The sequence below is a fragment of the Strigops habroptila genome, chromosome 11 (genome assembly GCF_004027225.2).
Source record: "Strigops habroptila isolate Jane chromosome 11, bStrHab1.2.pri, whole genome shotgun sequence".
In the NCBI taxonomy this organism is placed as follows: domain Eukaryota; kingdom Metazoa; phylum Chordata; class Aves; order Psittaciformes; family Psittacidae; genus Strigops; species Strigops habroptila.
The window spans coordinates 31643981-31663502 of NC_046360.1; the positions used below are offsets into that span (position 1 = coordinate 31643981).

The 19522-nt window shown below is 40.1% G+C and overlaps 1 protein-coding gene across 1 annotated transcript in view; it reads left to right on the forward strand.

Annotated features, from left to right (window-relative positions):
- The first annotated feature begins 275 nt into the window (after nucleotides 1-275).
- TAFA4 (TAFA chemokine like family member 4) overlaps nucleotides 276-19522 on the forward strand; it is a 51179-nt gene continuing 31932 nt past the window's right edge. Inside the window, exons 1-2 of the mRNA XM_030501281.1 lie at nucleotides 276-390; nucleotides 3448-3563. Coding sequence (XP_030357141.1) covers nucleotides 311-390; nucleotides 3448-3563 — 196 coding nt within the window. The 5' untranslated portion in view covers nucleotides 276-310. The remainder of the gene's footprint in view (nucleotides 391-3447; nucleotides 3564-19522) is intronic.

The window sequence follows — 19522 nt, forward strand, 5'->3', positions numbered from 1 at the left end:
GGCACAGTAAACTGTGTGCATTATGCTTGTAATTTCTAGTATAGAGAACTCTGCCTGTAGTTAATGTAGTGATATTTCAGAGATGCCTTATCACAGTTTCTCTGTGTTCTTGGAAACAAGTGAAAAGAGCAATACGACTGCTGCCTTGGATTGCACTGTAGATGGCACTGTGAAACAATGATTTTGGTAACAAACATCTATTTCACAGCACTATTCCAGACGTTAATTGCACTGTAATATGGCTTGCTTTCTAGGTCCCCAAAGTGAAGGGAAAATTCTGAAATGCAGAAAAGTTTATTTGCTGCCGCAAATGGGAATCTGGAATAACTATGAAAAACACACTGAAATAATTGTGTTTGACTGGAACAAAATTCTTGCAAAGTCCCCAAGGTAAGAGCACTTTTTATCTTTCAAATGACACTGAAGATTTGCTGTTCTGGTTAGCAACAATATCCACTTGAATCCAACAGAGAATGAAGGCTTGACATTTCTGAAAGCGGCAGCCCACTGACGCTGAAGGGCTCAGCACCACTTGCTGCATCTGGCTGCCAGATTTCATTTTTCCCCTGCCCTTTTATAGATCCTCTTGTATTTCTTTATATTAGTGGGCTGAAGACTTGTGTCCTGTCTACCTTCAAGGCAGACTAAAGCCGGCAAATGTAGCATTTTAATGGTAGTGGAGGCTTTTAGCAGGCTTATCAGTTTGGATATAACCAAGTTGGTGCTTTGTAGAGATACACTTATTCCTGGACTTGAATATACTTACAGAGGGGTAAGGTTACCCTGTTAACCTGATGAAACCTGGTTTCACATTCCCAGTCTAACGTCAGGGCTGTGGCTTCAAAAGAATCAAGCTCATGATCTGAGAAAGCTTTGGAAATAGGTCAACACACATTTGAAACAGCCATTTCCACAGAGACCAGCTTTGTTCCTGCACTGAGAACACCTGGGTTCACTTACGTGCTGAAATAGCAGCTGTTGGGCATGTAGTGTGTGATTTGTGACTAAATACCTGTCCCTCCCATCAGCTGACATCAGAAATATCATGTTCAGAATGTCTCATCTGTGGTATTTAGTTCCAAGGGTTAAATCCTGCTTTCAGTCACACCCTGGGAAACCTGAAGGAAGGTCCCTGTGTCCATTATGATACTACAGAGTGACACTAGAGTTGGTCTGTCCACTGATGTTTGGACCAGATTCCTGTGTTTGCTTTTAGAGCAACAGAGGGATGGTATTGCAAGATGAGCAGAGGATGACTTCCTATTTAGTGGTAACTGGTGCAGGAGGTGTAAGCTGTGTGTTTCTCATGGAGAGACCAAGAAAACTAAGATTAAAATCAGCTCTCTCCTCCAGAAATTAAGGTTCAGTTATCTGGAGAAGATTTGGGTGATTAAAATCTGGTTGATTTTAGAGCTTACTGAGAAGTTTCCTTAGACTAGTACTGAGTCAACAGCAATAATGACATTTATGCTGGTTTCACAGTGACTCAATTCCATTAGCTGCAGTAGCATTATGTGGTTCAGCTGGGTGCAAGAGGTGAATTAGGTCCATGCTTATTAGCTGAAGTGTAGCTGCTCTGAATTAGCCTGGAAGTGCTTCATGAGACAATACTTGTAAGGTAAGCAAGGACCAGTGATGTCTTTATCTTCTGGGCTTGATTCGTGCTTGCAGAAGACTCCTATACACTGCTGCAAAAGAACACCAGCATGTTTCTTTCTGTACTGGCTCATTTGCATTTAGGGTGGCGACATACTGGGCTTGAAACAGAGCACCTTCTCAAAGCAAGTAAAAGGTACCTTTTTGCCAAGTCAGTCCTTAAAAGTGACTTCTTTACAAGTAATTTTTTTTTTTTTCCTTAAATCTGTGGACATGGTGAGTTATTTTTTAGCAATATTTGTGTAGCTCTTGAAAAGAGTTCATAGACTGGAGTGAAGTCTGTAAGGACAGCTGAAGCAGGGCTTTTTACCAATCTGTTTTTGTTTTCTCAAGTGTAAAATACCACTTGTTGCTAAAATATGTTTACATACAACAGGCTTTTGGTCTCAACTTTTCATATTAATAAGTGTATTTGTGATTTGTTTGGGCTTTATCAGCATTCATACACAACGAGAGAACAAAACTTTTGTGATGTGCGAAAGAGAACATTATGCAAGCATTTGTAAATGAGAAAACATGGCAACTGTTTTGATTTCATTTGTAGATGGTTATCAGACTCAAAACAGGACCCAAGTGCTTCATCTGGCTTTGACGGTAGAGGTGTCTAAGGCATGTGGTTTGTTTTTTTTCTTGTCTATTCAGCATTTGACTACTGGATTAACTGAATAGTCTCAAGTATTTTAAAGATATACAGATAAACATATTATTTAGAAAACACATGGAAAAATCAGAACTGGAATCTGCAGGGAAAGAAGACCCCAAAGGACTTTTTGGTGCAAATAAGCACGCTTATGATAGGCTTACCCAAATCCCAGTGTGCTGATTAGCTGCAGACTAACATCACTGCTATGAAAGCAGTGTTTAGTTCAATTTATGCAAATCTATAAATTGCCTTTAATTAATTTGATGTATTCCTGCTTACAGCAGTTGCTGAAAGTGTGGAACATTGTATCTCAGGGTTCAACTGCGTAATGCCCACTTATTGTATCACACAAGTAATAAATCATCATAACTGAGTTTAAGAAAATGATTAGATTACCTTTCTATATGATGAATGGTGTAACAAAAACTATTGAGGGATTTAATTGTAGATATTTGCAGCAAAATTACTGAGGATTTGTGGTCTTAGATCTAACACTAACATGAATAAGACCATCAACATCCACCTCCTTTAGAACAAATGTTTTCTGAAATGGTTTCTAACACCCTAAGTTCTCACATGTTTGACTGAGGTGCTGGTTTCATGACTGTTTAACCGTCAGCAAACTTACCGATCTCCAGGAAAACTAGCAGAAGTTGTGTGCTTGGGAGAACCAGCCAATTCATGTGCATGGCTATATGGGAGCTGGTAGCTTTAGCAAACATGTCCTGAGAAGCATGAAGTAAAAAGGACGTTTTTCTGGTTTGAGGCAGGTACAGTTTAAAAATAGTAGCACAACTTATAAATATGTATGATTAGATTGGAGTGTGGATGGATCTTAATCCAAAAAAACCCCAACCCCTTATCTCATATTCATAGAAATGCATTGTACTCATAATGTGTTGTTATAAATATGTGTTTGTGGGTAACATGATGTGTGACGGCCATTGCATTACTTCTAATTATGAAACATGCTTAACAAAGAATTGATCCCAACTAAACCATGAATATGAGTTGGTCAGTGTTGCAATGTAATAAGCCACGTTATTTTTTCATCAGCATCTTTTCAGCTTTTCCTTCCCCACATCATTTTTATGTTATTCCTTACTCACAAAGTTCTTTCACTCAACTGCTTCCTTTTCTGCCTCCAGGATGAGATTCTGTGCCAAATCAATGCTTCTATCTGACTGGCTCTTTCTGGTCTATGTGTTAATGGTCTGCTGTAAATTGTTGTCCGCCTCTAGCCACCATCCCCGGGGGCACACAGGTAGGAGCTTTTAAACTCATTATGTGCTACTGAGACCAATTAATACCACTTGCAGAATGTTAACACTCACTTTTTAGCAATGGATAATTGATGAGGCTGTTGACAGCATGTTATAATCAGTGCAATGGATTAAAAATATATCAACAAGAAGAAAAAAATGAGTTATTGTAATTTTTCATGTGTTTTCTCAAGTAACTTTATGTACTGAATCTCACCAGGCAGTTTTTGGAGTGACTTCATGACTGCTAGGACTTTGGGATTTGTTTTTGTCATTTTGCTTTATTAGTATGCAGAGACATACTGAAATGCATCTTTATCTTCTCCCTCCTAATCCAGTTGTTATCAAGAGGCTTTACAATGGTATCACTGGCTCTGGTGGGCAATAGATAAATGTCTTCATATTTATGTTAGCAGGTTCTTTCACTAAATAACATAAATACTGAACTGTGGTTTAGTTCAGCTTGTGATATGCTCCTTCTTTTCCTAACTTTCACAGTGAGGCAAACAGAAAGATAATTGCATTTAAGAGGATGCACTATTGTAGTTGGGTATATCTACCAGGCACAATATAGTATCTTCTTAGAAAAGACAGAAATAGCTCAGAACAAGTTGGGTTGGCCTTGCAAAGATACCAGACTGGATCTTTGATACAACATCTCTGTGCTAGGTGGAATGGCTTTAAACTGACAGAGGGTAGATTTAGATTAGATACAAGGAAGAAATTCTTTACTGTGAGGGTGGTGATGCACTGGAACAGTTTGCGCAGAGAAGCTGTGGCTGCCCCGTCCCTGGCAGTGTTCAAGGCCAGGTTGGATGGGGCTTGAAGCAACCTAGTCTAGTGGAAGGTGTCCCTGCCCATGGCAGGGGGGTTCGACTAGATGATCCCTTCCAACCCAAACCATTCTATGATAGTTAGCTTCATGCTGACTTGGGGATTTCTGCAAGTGTTGCTATTTGTGATGGAATCTCATTCTTAAATTAGGTGTAATGCCTTAAATCCATATGTAGTGTTCTTAGCTGTGAGCCAGACTTTTGCGGGTCCAAGTCTAATGTTAGCATCTGCTTCAGCTCAGCACTAGGAAGTGGGGTTGCATTTGTTGGAGGCTCCATCCTCCAGATGAGACAACCTATTGATCTCTTCCCTGGCTGCTTCCTGCGATCATCTAGGTAGGAGCTGAAGTCTCCTTATGTGGGCACCAAAATCTCTAAAGTCCTGGCAAACAGGATTGACTGTGACCTGCATATAGCTGCTGCGTCTGCCTATGTGTTCATAGGCAGCGTGTATAGCTAAGAGCTACACACACCACCTCCTTGCCTTTCCCATCACCAGCTCTTCATTCCTTGGTGCTGTGCAGCATTCATGTGTTTGCCATAAAACACAGTCACAGGTTATGGAGAATAACTAACATTGCAGCAAAAGCCCACAAAGTAATTTCACGGAATACACTGTTAGAGGATGATCTATATTATTGTTTTGCAGGTAGCTGTTATGGAAACTAGTTGAACCACTTCAATGAGGAAGGGGGCCTATGCGCAATGACAAGTTAATTAGGCCCTCTTGACCTTTCCTGTAAACAACTGCTGCTCAGCACATTGTTTCAGAGCTGACTACACAGCAAAAGCTGGAGAACAGCCTTCTGCAGCTTTTGTCATTCAGGGAAGAGTCTTGTAAAAAGAAATGTTATTTTTGTCTTCTAAAAATGTACTTTGCATGTGTACCCAAGGGAAATACCCATAATAAGGCAGTAGTGATCCTGTGTTGTAGGCTTGTATGATGAACAATCTTTGTGTGTTATGTAAATCATGACAATTTTTTTAACATAACATTTCAGAATGCTTGACTGCATAGTTTTAATTGACACCAAGAATTCTTTCCCCCATATTAAAGAAGTACTCAGATTTGATTGTAGAACACAATCAAGCTGCTTGAATGTTAAGCAGATTTACGTACTGTGCTTTCTCTGGTAGGCTAAAGAAAGATTCTGCTCTTCATGAATGGTTTGGTTATAGATTATGGAGCTCTTTCAAACAGATAACTTTGAAGCTGGGGCCTTCAAGCATCTTTTTAGACTCTGGTATCATATTCTTCCCTAGACAGAAGTTTCTCTTATGTGTACATGGAAGTGATCCCCATCCCACTTTATCATTTCATGTAGCAATGAAACAGTCACCCCATTTTTGATTCTCCAGCTCCCCATCTCTGCCATATGGCACCATGGAGCATTTAGAAGGCTTCGGGGGCTCTACTCAAGGGGACTGTGCTTCCTAGACTCATCTTATCTTTGCTGTTTGATACACCACCTATATTGACCTTCGAATGTATGATCAGATGGAATCTGATATGTGAGCAAGACAGCGCCTTGTTCACCTGGAAAGCAAATAATTTAGATCATTTAGTGTAGCCTGTTTTGTGGAAAGCAAATAATTAGCCTCCTTTGTTTAATACAAATTAGCATGTTCTTGGATGGCGATTGAGATAAAACTCTTGCATTCAATAGACAACATGAATATTTTTCAAAGTAAAATGTCCTGAAGCACATTAGAGGGATCGATTCAAGCTTTGGGTTTGGCAAAGCCTTTGTCGAGTGTCCCTTGGGTCAAGTAGCTGCAACCTGACATGTGTTAGTGCCAGTTAGTACCTCCACTCAGTAACTGGAGTGTACTGAGGTGGGAAATATGAGCTGTTTATGAAACTGGGATACTTTAGGAGGGTCTAGTTTTTAAGAACATATTGTGTCTGCTCCTGAAAATCAGAGTGTTTCAAGCTATGTACTTGACATCACTAGTGGCTTTTGAAAAAGTGCTTACTCATCAAGGCTAAGAAAGTTTATTAACCAAGAGCAGGCAATAGAATTTAAGAAGTGCAGATTGACTTCTTTCTTTTCAAAATGCTGCCATTTTTAAGGACCCTAATCTGGGAAAAGACAGTTATTGACTTTGGTCATGTTAGATGGTGCCTGGAAGAATGACATTCGACAGCTGTCTCTGCAATATTCAGACAGGAACAGAGACTAGATCTTTAAGGACCCAATAACCATTCTGTTTCTGAAAAGTGGGAGAGAATGCCACTGAGCAATCACTTTGACAAAATGAGCCTCTTCACTGTATAAAGTGTAAGACAGAGCTGGCTCGCTCTTTTATTCTGCAAAATATTCGCCACCATCTAATAACTGTTAGTGAAGAGACTGTTCAATCTAGCAAGCCAGTCCTGCCATTGCTTTGAAGCATTTTGGATCTTGAGCCCGGCTTGGAGACCACAGACAATTTTTCATTCGAACACTGTAATTGCTTTGACTGGCAGAGTTAACTAGGCAAAAGGTAGAAATGTTCCTTCTCATTACCATTAGCTCACTGAAGATGCTGCTCATGCAGATTATTTCAGCAGGCTTCCTGTATGTTTATGTAGAGGAGGTACGTCTGAATATTTATCTGACTTTGTGGCTCTGAATTACCCTTGTGAAGAGTTTGTCTTTTGCACTGACAGTAGCTGAGGGAAGCAAAAGCACCAACCTTACTATGGCTATTTAAAATTGGGCAGTATTTCAGGCTCCCAGAGTACCTAACTGATACCAATATAAGTATCAATTCCATGCTGTGCTGAATGAAGCAACATACATTTAGTAGTAGAGGAGATTTGTTTCCATCTCACTGCTATAAGTCAGGATCCACACATGATGAAACATTGAAAAGACACTTCCTCAGGTCACCTCACGGCAGGGCTGGACTTGCAGACCATTAACTGGTATAGCCAGCTGAGCAGTTTCTGTCTTCAGTTAACAGTGCAGCTTGGCTTTTTTGAGACTGCTGTGTTTTATGTGATGATGCTCACCTGAAATGCTTCCAGCCTCCTTCTACTTGCTGAAGGTTCTAGATTTTTGGAAAGTCCATTATTACTAATATGCCTGGAATCCATATATTTAATCAACATCCATCTGTAGCTTAAAGCAGGGTCAAAGTTGTCTCTGAATTGTCTTACTCAGTTCAAATTATCTCTTCTCTTTGTGATTTTAAGTGAAGACTTCAGTGGTAGCCCTAATAGTTTGCTTGCTTACTGCACCTGCAGGGTGGTGCAGATCATAGGGATAAATCACTGTGAGTGAGTGCACTGGGACAGCTTGCTTTTCTAGCCAATCACAGGAGTAAGTAGCAACTTCTTTTCATGGAGTTTATTCCTTGTTTCACTGCAGACAGTTTTATTTACAGGGCTATCAGAGGTTAAATGGGACAAGTCTTGTTAAAAATGGCAGTGGCAAGCAAATATGCATGACTGTAGAGACTGGGAAGTGTGTCCAGGGGGGAATTGTCAGCAGCCTGAGCTGTTATAAGCTTTACATCTTCGCTTAGTGAAATCCAGCTGAAAGTTTGTAATTTGCTGCCTGGCATCTCAGATGTGATCTCCAGCAACCAGAATGCTGTCCTAACTGGTTTTCAGAGGACCAGTGATTTCCATCACGTGTAAAAGACAAGCTTCTTTTGTAGATTCTGCTGAGCAGGGCCTGAACTGAGACCTGAAATGATTTTCTGGGATTCTGTGAATGTTCTCCTTTGTTTTCTTCTGATTGATGCTTGAACAGGGAGAGACAGATGTATGGAAAGGCTTGGCTTGTGTAAGGGTAATCTGAGTGAATAATGCAGCAATGCACTTCGTGCAGAAGACAAAGCCTTTCCTTGCTGCTGCTCCTGTTCTGCCCTGGCAGAAAACAATCTTCTTCAGAACATGTCTGTCTCTTCCTGTCCTTCTTTGATTGCTCTCCGAAGAAGTGCTCGTCTAACCTATCAGTGGGATGGTCAAAGTCACTTTTTTGTCATAGAAACAGCCCTCCTGTTGTTTCATAGTGGCAAGTATTGTACGTATGTGGACCTGAGGCAAAGATCTGTCCTTGATAAACAGCAGACCAGGCCTGCTGAAGGCAGTACAGAGGGCATGTGTTGACCTATGTGTTTAATAATTATTTTCTGCATCCCAAACAGCAAAGAGAAGTCAGTACTCCGGAGGAGTGGAAGAATCACCCCCCAAGCCCTCCTAACACACTGGGAAAGTACATACTTCATTGCCCTTTATTAGGCAGTAAGGAAGGAATAGCAGCCTATGATAGGTAAAACCTTGATGTGTTGACAGCATGGGGTGTCATGTCATAGGCATCAGATGAAGAAATGAACATCACAGTTCATTTGAAGGATGAAAAAGGATTCAGTGATGCTGTTGGACTGGACTTGGGGGCTGAGTGGCAGGTGGGCATAAATGATGCTGAGAACATCACAAACAGGAGGCTGTTCCTTTATGCACAAAAAAGCAATTCGTGTGCTGAGGCACAATCAGACATTGTGTTGGTCTGCAGGACCCCCTGAGCCTGCTCCTTTTTAACTCTGAATGTGAAATGTCATTGTCAGCTGGAATTCAGACCTGTTTATACCTCTTGATCATGTTTTTGATTTCAGATGATCTGATAGACTGGATTATTCCACATCAATTGCAGGGTTTCACAACTTCTAGGAATTTATGGACAGAATCCTGTTGCCATTGGTGTCAGAGGAAAACTTCCTCCTTTATACTGGCTCTAGGACTTCACCTGCTTAAGTGAAGGCTGTATGTCTGAAAAATGCAGCTTTCTGTTAGAAATATTGCTGCTTTCAAGGAAAAAGGGAAAACCCAGGCTTCTTGTTCTCACCTTATTTTTAGGCTGGAGCATCATTCTTCCTATCAGTGTTGTCGGGTAGCCACGGGCTCGGTTCCCAGTTCCACCAGAGGGCCCTGCACGGCCACGAAAGGGGTTCCAGTGCACAGCCGCAGATGGGCACCACTCTCTCTTTCCCCTGATTTATCATAACTGTGCATTTTACTAATTAGAATTATGAGTACTTTGTATTTCAATGGGTCAGACGTGGTTATTGCACAATAAACTTTAGCCCTTTGTTTTGTTTAACTCCTTTTATGTCTTAATGTTTTATTCAGTGTGCTATTTATGTGTTTTATTATCCACCTACTAAATATAGGGTAGCTACAACATACAGCCCTGGTTGTAATCTCTTCAAGTAATAAGGTAGAGAAAGCAATTCAGCTGAGCAATAGGTTCCCTTTAAGACAAAATGGAATGAAGTTCACTGTGTGGTTTGTTGGTGTATTTGTTTTAAAGAAGGAAAAAAAGAGGAAGAAATACTTCTTATTTTCCTGATTTCCCCCCTCCTAAAACAACAAGGGAACTTTAAAGATATATGACAGATTTTGACAACGATTTCAATTTGGATGCATAGCTGTGTTACCAGCAAGGAGCATTTCAGTCATAATTTAGTCTTTTATAGGGTAAAATGTAGCTTCTGGTATGATTTTCCGTGAATGGAATGTGATTGTCTATGAAAAGATTTTCATATTCTAGGCAGTTGGGGGTGTGTGTGTGTGGAGTTACAGACAAATCAGTGAAATGTGCAGGTTTTGCTCATCATATTTCATTCTATTTCAAAAGGAGGGGGGGGACAGACCATCTTCTGTAACAAAAAGAAGATGGAGTTTCATTTACCACACAAATGACCAAGTCCAGTATATCAATCGGTATAGCAGGAGACTGAAGCCAAGCTCTTTTCTGCAGTATCAAAGTGACCTTATTTTAAAGCCATTGAGGAAAGCTTGTGAAAACACTGTCTTTATTTTATTCATTTAAATTGACAGGATCATTTTTTTTTATATCTGTGATCTCAAATAAATGATTATCTTTATATTCCATTGACCATAATTCTAACCAAGAAAGCTTTCCTTGCTCTTTGTCTTTTTTTAATCTAATTGTCCCAACTTAGAACTTATATAATAAAAAATTATTATATTGTAAATATATATTATATATACAGGCTTGTGCTAATGTGGGGAGAAAGAAATGGTTGGATAAGTGATGCTCCACTAACAGGATGGAAAGCGTCTTGTCCTGAGGGTTCATGTGGGTGAAGTGATGCAACAAAAAGTGGAATGTGTTCTACTCAGGAGCTCTACTCTGGATTTACATGGAGGTCAACATACTGAGTCCTTGGGAGGGTAGATGCTTGAGTAATGAAGGCAATAGATTGAAATGTAAAGGACTTGCATTGAATTCCTTGCTCTGAAATGATTAAAAGACCTGCCTAAGATGAAGTCCTGACCCCACTGAAGTGGGAGTTTGTGATTCTTCTGTGATTTAGTTTCCAGCCTGCTCAGGATATGTCGTATGGTTTTTTGGTCCCAGCAGAAAAGTTAGACTTCATAGTTATGATTTTATGAACACTTAAGCCAGTCATTCTTATAGAATTCATCAGTCAATGTTTGCAAATCACTGCCATTTTGAGAGATGGAAAGTGCTTTAGGGCCTGTTCTGCTATTGATCAGCTTGTCTGTGTTTACTGCATGGGCTGCGTTGCCACAGCCTTGCAATTGCATTAATTGTAATAGCAGCACAGAGTCTGTCCCAGATTTAAAGTCCAATTTTAATGTAATTGTAAGGCCCTGTGCTACTGGACAGTTTCACCCCAAATGAGTGACTGCACAGGGTTGAATAAAAGTCCATGGAAATGGATGGCAGCTTCTGTTGATTTGGTGATTTAGACTTGGTGTCTACGTTTGTCTGTGCTGCCAGGTGAAGGGGCATTCAGGAGCAGGCTTGGACATGCTAACCCTCTATGCTGGCTTCCATTTCCGCATGGTTTTGGCTGTTGGTGGGTACAAAATATTCACCCGGTATTTAAGAGCAGGAAATTAGTTGTCATACTTGGCTGTAGCATCAAACATGCCCCACCTCCTAGTCCACTCATGCTGTGTGAAGAAGTGCTCAGCTCTGCTCTCGTGCCAAGCACAGTATTTTCCCCTGCCAAAGAGCTGTCCCTCAATGTTAGCTTGAGAGTTTACAGTGTTGATGTGTTTGCTTTCAAGGACATGTTTGAGCAAGCGTTTCTTCTTAGAAACCGGAAAACAATTAATAATAGAAGAACCTGGAGATGGAATTTTTTTTTAACTGACATATAAATGTTTTGTTGGCAGAACACCTCCAGATTGCTGCTGATAGCCCTTTGCTGCAGCTGTCTGTTTATCAGTGTTTGGCAGCATTCTTGCATTCCTTCAGGAGAGTGACAACTGGTAAAGGACAATGGATTTGAAATCAGGAGATTAAAGATGTCTTGTAGGGTTCAGCAGCGTAATCTCCCCTCATCAGCCTGGAGATGCTATCCATCAGCACATGAGTGGAGGCTACATTTGACATTGATTATCTTCCAGGGTGGCAATCTCTAACAATACCCCCCAAACGACAGAAGTTATGAGCAGAAAATTCTAGGATCAACAGTTCTATTGCTTAGTGTTTGGCCTGCCTTTATTTATTTTGTCCCTTTCTTTATTTTCACTTTGTTTCTGTGATGCGCATCGTCCACATGCCTTGCATGTGATGGTTACTATTCTTTTGTTTTAAGAAATAATGACCAGGTAAGTTTGAGGCAGGATTTCTCTTAGCTTTATTTACGTTTGTGTCTTCCTGATATCAGCTCTTCCATTGGCATCTGAAGATGAAGTGAATGTTTTAGAATGAACAGTTTTCTTTTACTGTCTTTTTTGCACAGAGAAAAATTGTTGCAAATTAACTTGGTGTGTTGTACGTCTGGGGTGGAATGGCAGGATCTGTGTGTAACAGATCATGATTGTGTTAACCAGTCTTTGTAGAGTGTTGCATGTAGCTGATTTTAGTTTCATGGTGGCTGTTGATGCCTGATAGCAAAAGTGAAATGGTAAGCAATTGTAAAGCAAAAATTTAGATGTATCAAGGTACGCTTTCCTATGCATCTTATTTTCAGGTTGGTTGAAAAATCTTGTCTCATATCTCTTGTGCTCTGGATATCCTTTCTTCTATAGCTCCCTTTTTTCTTGGGAGATTTCCTTTTACATCGCAGGAAATAAAAGTTGATAGAGAACATGCTGACCTTCTTCCTTTGTGCTGCCCCTGGCTTGGCACTGGATGGGACGTGAAGATGAGGGTATTCAAGGGCTCTGAGGTGGCATTAGCCTACTTGGTTAGAGTACAAATCTATTCCAGCAACAGCGCAAAAGGGAGAGAGGAACAGAATGCAAGTCCCTCATTCATAGCTATGACCTTTGTAAGGCACCAGATTGGATTCAGTGCTCTTCCTAACCCAATACACAGCACAGTGAAAGACAAAATCTCTTGAAAAAGAGCATAGAAATATCTGTTTTCCCTATAAATATTTATTTACAGCTCTTTTATACTATCTTATGCGCCATACAATTTGAAAGCATCAAGGCTTTCTGACACATTCCCTCCTGCCCTGGTCCCAGTGATGTTTTTTGCATAGTCTGGTGATAGAATAAAAAGTATATTGAAGCACTGCAAGTTATGGAACCAGATTACTGTATTTCATGAATAAGCAATAATTGTGCAAACACTCTGTGCCCCTCTCCACCAAGTTTATCTTTTTAATGGAGCACAATAAATACCTTGTCACCCAAAGGAATAGTGCTGGTCCTCTTGTGACTTACCGTTTTGCAGAGATGCCCTCTTCAGAGGCGATTAGACAGGAAGATCTTCAACTGTATATCATCATTGATGTTTGTTGCTACTCCTAAGTTTTCTTACATTGTCTTTAGAAAATGAAATTTACTGAAAGTAAGAAAATCAAGTCAGAGCATAATTTGAAAGAAGTGCAAATTACATCAGCTGGCAGAAATCAGGCCAGAAACATGAGTGTCTGGCCCAAATTGTGGATATGCTGATGATTTCTGTCTATTGAGTCCTTTCAGCAGATGCTGGTGTTCCTCCAACTGAAAAAACAAATCAAACCAAAAAACCCTCAAAATTAAATCAACAGAAATATCTTATCTAAGCCACGAACGTAGAAAGAGGTCCCCACTGTTCTCTAGGTGCACTCTGTTGGAATCGGCACCATTGGGTCACTGAGGAATTAATAAGTAACTGCTATTTTTATTTTCAGTGTTTCTAAATGTGTCTCGCCTTTTAAGACTGTCACTTGCTTGTCTGTGTGTCCCAAGGAGTTGCCTGGTTTTGGGAGTCGCCGCTCATGATAGAGTTTAATAATTTACTTACATTGGGCTAATATTTTGGATTTTGTTGTACTTCCAAGGCTTCAGGAATGGGGAGGGAACAACATGGTGGATTTTATTATCAGTCCTATGCTTTTTCTTTTGTTTAAACTACATATGAAAAAGCACTAGTTTGATGTTTAATTTGGAAATACTATGGTGGGTGTCCTATTGTTCTCCCCCTGCCACACACTATTTTTACTGGAAATACAAAAACCACACGAGTTTGTATTGACATTCTTTAGAAATGACTGAAATTGCTTCCCTCAGCAAAATGCAATTTACTGCAGGGAATGCCACAGTCCCCAAACAAGGAGCCAAGATAATTAGTCTACAACTGACAAATAAGTCTGCTACGGTAATGTAAAGAAACATCCTTTTATCAGACTCTATCACATGGTAGTTTGTGCCAAGCTAGAGAGAAAAGAGAGTTTACTCTGAAACCATAGCCTCTTCTGGGAGAACAGATCTAATCCAACAGTGACTATGGAAAGCATTTTCCTGACCCTTCCCCAGTATGACAGGATTTGGATTAACTGAATTCTGGATCAGAACCAAGGACTGAGTAAGGGTTTTTGCAAAATCATTTCCATTTTTTCTTTCAGCTGTAGTAAGAACTGCGTCAAAACAGCATTAAAAAGAACTATGGCTGCAGAATGACCAGTTTACCAGAGGGATAAAGGTGATCCAGCATTCTCGCTGTGTTGTGTCTCAACAAAAGAGGAGGGTCTTTGCTCCAAGTGCTTCAGTCTAAATAAACAGTGATAACCTGGAGTAACTGCTCTGGCAGCCAGGCTCACTGAAAGCAAAGCAATACAAGGTGTTTGTCAGCAGAACATGAAGTGCTTTACAAATGAAGTGTGACTGTTCTCATTTAACAGATGGGGGGCTGAAACACACATGTGTGCATGGTGAATGCTTCCAGATCTTGGGAACAAATTGGACTCAGTTGCAGAGCAGTGCCAGAGGTCACATTTAGATTGCCTTGCCTGTAGCTTGGCTGGGCTACTCTTTGTGCAAACACCACAGAGCAGTACTTAAATACCATCATTGCGCTGTGCTGGCCCGCTACAGTGAGGACATACGCCTATCAAAGCTGACAAGTGACTGGTAAGCTCCTTCCCAAACTTATTTCCAATATTTTCTAATCCAGAGTCCATTAGCTGAGTTGATCAAAAGGCTGTGTAAAGAAATGTAATTTTTCATTATTAACATTTTTCATTGAATGATAAATACTTTATTCTTACAGATATTAAGTTTTGTTCACTATATTTTATTTTGTTGTTTTTTTTTTTTTTTTTTTAATGGAGTATGGCATGGGCTTTCAGTCTGTTAAACAGTATTAGCAAGGTCATTGCATGACCAAGGGAAAACTGCATGTTATGAAATGATACATTCAATCAGGGACAAGCAACGGAAACATGTCTGGTTTGTAACAGACTCAGCAGATGGTTGTAATGAGACAGTGGATATTGCTAATTGCCACTGCTCTTATATCAGCATGTTCACTACGAACTTGTTTGCCACTTGCCTGTGGGGATGGAGAGAGAAGTGGGGTCTTTCTGTCTGTGACAGGTGATAAGACTGTCTCTCCATTCAGTAAATAGAAAGCCAGAATGCCAGGGCCCCTGTTTCACTTGGGTCCTTCTCTCTGTGACAGGTGACAAGACTGTCTCTCCATTCAGTAAACAGAAAGCCAGAATGCCAGGGCCTGTTTCACTTTGGTCCTCCAGCAGTTCTGAGGCTCTGGTAGCATCCATCTTAGGGGCTGCCAACAGCACTTTGGCACTGCCCCATTGAAAAAACTGACTGACAGCATCACTCTTCAGTGAATGCAGTGTCTGAGCTTCTCCAAGGACAAGGGCAGTACCATTCCTCATCACCATTTGGCCAGCTGCAGTGGTAGAAACCTTAAAAGTACAATCAAGTCCTAGGACAGAACCAAGATGTGTAATGTTCTGGCTCACACAAAACCAATAAGCTGTTTCTAGTGAGACACTATTCTTTCCTGTGAAGTTGGAGTGACTGCTTAGTTGAAGACTGAGGTTACAGGATTAAATAAAAGGAAAGGTACTTTTGATTTATGCTGGAGATACCAGACAGGATAAGAAGCACGAAGGGTAGATGCTGATCACTGGAGTTATCTGGGCGCTGTGGTGTGTTTAGAGGCCTGTGTTTTAACAGAAGAGTTACAATAGCATATGAGGATGTATTTCAGATCTTAATTCCATTTTGACTTAATGGATTTCTTAAATACCCTTGTCTTTCAATTTTCTCTTTACTTTTATTCCTGTATCTCTTTGAAAATCAGTAAGTAGTTGGTTGGTTTTTTTAAAGGTCATTGATGTTATACTGGAAATACAGCATTAAGCAAAGAATTGATGAATATAAAAAGACAGTATGAAATACACAAGGATAAATACCATGCTTCAATAAGAGTGCGTATGAAGAACAGCATCCAGTTGAGAAGTGCTCTCTGGGGCAAAGAGAACTACTTGTTACTTTTCGCATAAATCTCATGACTTAAACTATCTGCTCCATGAAAGGAAGATAATGTCAGGCTGATTGATAGAATGAACAGGACATGACAGTCTTCAAGGAAGAGGAAAGGCAGAAATCACTTTCAGTGGAGACAGGGTCTTGTGATGTTGTTGAGCGCTTGATAACCTAATTGAAATTCAAAAATCACATTTAATGATGAAATGAGAGGGAGACAAATAGGTCTGAGCTAATGATTACATACCCTCTGGACTAGAATCAGAGATTAAATATTGTGCATTTTCAGTAAATTCTGCTGTCCTGTATCCAAACAAATGCTAAAGTTTAAAACATGATTAAGCGGTAACCTGGTAGAAACGTGCAGAGGCTGAGATTATTCTTTGTGTTATGTGCTATGCAAGTGTTGTCTATGCAACGTTTGTACGGGTGAGCAAGTTACCAGGGCTTTAATGCGACAGTTAATTATTTTTGAAAGTTAAGTGGGCTTTTTGTGTTTTGGTATATGTTTTTGTTTGGGTTTTTTTGATACAAAGAACAACTGTTTACTGACAAAACATAATCATCTTAAATTAATCCTTCTGAAATTAAGCACTCAGAGTGTCCTGGGCTTGGTGTCTTTCTCAGAGAGAGCTGAACAGAATATATGGCAGAAAATAAGAGCAAATATACTTGCAGATTCTTTGTAGAAATCTGACTTGGTGCCTGGTGCAATGTATAGCACATAATCACAGGGCAGCTCTAAGTTTTGCCTGTGACTCCAGTAGAATACTATTTCTAGCACCCAGGACTTGGTGGAGAATAGATGGGCTCTGATTGTATCCTGCTTTTCAGGAAGGTTACCTGGACAAGGAAGACAACATATGTCAGTTTTTCTGACTGCTATAGAAATGCCAAGATAATCAAAGAATTAGGCTGATGTGGATAAGTCCTCAGTACTCAAACCAGACCAAATGTGAATTATGATTCTTCCATTCTGCTGATGGTTTAGCTAGATGTCAGTACTGGTAAACAATGTTTATGAGCACAGTTCACCTGCTTCCTTACATGCACCAAAAAGAAAACATCGTCCCCTTCTTTGTTGACTGCTACACCACTACTGCTCTTTGGAAGAGGTCTGTATAATGAGATTTGATACTGTTGATTAAATGATAATTTTATATTCTTTGTAGTATTTTTATAGGAAATATTATGAATATGTGGAAAACAGGGACATAATCAAGAGTCAGTCTCGGCAGCATCTCATAGTTTCACAAAGCAGCGTCCTGATTGTGCACCCAGACCACTGAGGAAAGCTCTGTCTTTTCCTCTCTCTGAGTCTGAAGTCAGTCCACTTCCCTCTGCTTTCCCCTCATTCTCCTTGATTTGCTGGAGGAGTTCTTGTGTATTGATGTCTTGTTGTAGAGTCCTATTAGCATCAGAAATCTATCTTCTTCATAAATTACCCTGTAGACTGTACCCTGACAATTTGAGTTGGCTTTAAATTGTTGTCATTGCCTCTGCTTCATCATCCACAAGTAATGATGTTGATAATGAAAATGTTATGCTATCATTTATGAATTCTGAGGCCCTCTGTTACCTATTGGGACATGCTAAGTAGATAGTAGAGTATCAGAGTCCCATTTTGCTCTACACATCTATATTCTGAGCTCCCAAGTACTGAAACAAGGCAGATAGGGGCTTTTAAAGCCAAATTTAAAAGATATTAGATACCTATCACTGCAGAGTAGCAGCCAGTAGCATTTTTCAAATGCGTTTATGCAAGGTAGTTGCTGAACTTTCAGTTTAACTGCAATGAAATTTGTGGGTTTGAAGACGTGAAATTTGTGATGGCATAAGCTGAGATCCTGCATGTTGCAAAGCTTTGTGCAACTATTCCTCTGTCAGCTCCAGCATCTTAAAACAGCTAAACAGCTGCAGGATTGAAGTGGATCAGGTCCATAGAGTGATTTGACAGGGAGCACCGGGAATGAACCAGGGAGCCGAGTGCCTCTTTTGCCCTTGTGCAGAAGGATCAGACTGTTACAACAGTTTCTTTTTCAGCACCTATTTTATTTTACTTTCTCTGAAAACTTTTATCTTGGATGGCATTGACAGAAAGGTGCAGCATAAGCATCAATCTGACAGTGGCTCAGGCTCAGTCCTTGTTAGTCATCGATCTTTACTCCAGTGCTTTCTACTCGACCTCCCCACTGGATGGCAGCAGCAGAACATATCCATATATTCCCTTTTTTATCTAAAGTAATGGGACTATCTAAGTTAGAATATATTCTCCCAGTTTTCAAGTGACTTTCTCCCTACTTAATCCTCTGTTATTTGCATCTGTGTATCCAGGAGAGGCACAGCTTGGCCTTCAGTGTCCTCTTCTCACAGTGTCCAAGAATGCAGATTGTTGTACTAGATCTTCAAAGGGCCAGGGGTCTGAGTTGGGCAGTGAGGAAGTGATGTGCCCTCGTACCTGGTATGGGTCAGACTGCAGCAATGACCAGTTCAGCTTGCTGAACATCAGATAGAACTTTGCCTGGAAAGAGAACTGAGACTGAGCATTTCCCTTCTTATTTTTATTAGGTTATATCAACAGCAATTAAAATGGCAAGTATTTACTGCCAGATAGTGCAGACACATTTCCCACTGCTTAAAGAATGATCCTCACCTTAGCAGGCTTTGTAATTAGATTTGACCTTGAGCAATCACACATTCTTCATGTTACTTGAAGCATTGTTTGAATTTTGGGGTCTATTTTTGGGTTTATTTATATTTTGGGTAAATTATGTTATTTAAAATTTGTAACAACATCTTGTGTAGCATTGTACCTTTAGAAACACAACATACTACTTAACTAAATGTCATGATTTTATGCTGAGTGCTCAGACCTACAATACTTTATACGTGTGCAAGAATTTAAATGGGATCCAGCTCACCTCCAAGGCTAACAATTCATTAGGGTGAAAGTGTGGACAGTTCACCCGACACTGACACTAAGTGTCAGTGCTACATTTTTCAGCTGTGTATCGGGTCTGTAAAGTATGAAAAAGAAGAGATTTGTACAGTTAAGGATCTCTGCAGTATGAGAAAGTCCCACAGAAATTAAAATACCACATCTGCTTTCATTGGAGGTGATTCTGAGTTTAAGAGGAAATACTTGTGTTTACTAGGGGGCGAATATGGTCTTAAGTGGGTAGACTAAAGATAGTGCTGTTTGTTGCAAGCAGGAAACTAGAGATCAAAACACAGACTATTTACCCAGAGCAGCAGGGCCTAAAAGTGCTGTTGCAGTGACATCCAGTGACTGGATTGTTATCAGTAATTCCACAGTAGTTCCTTTTGGATATGTAGAAGAGACTTAATCCCAGCCACAGGTCCTAGTGATAGTACTAGGCAAGAATGTGGAGATAATAAAGTA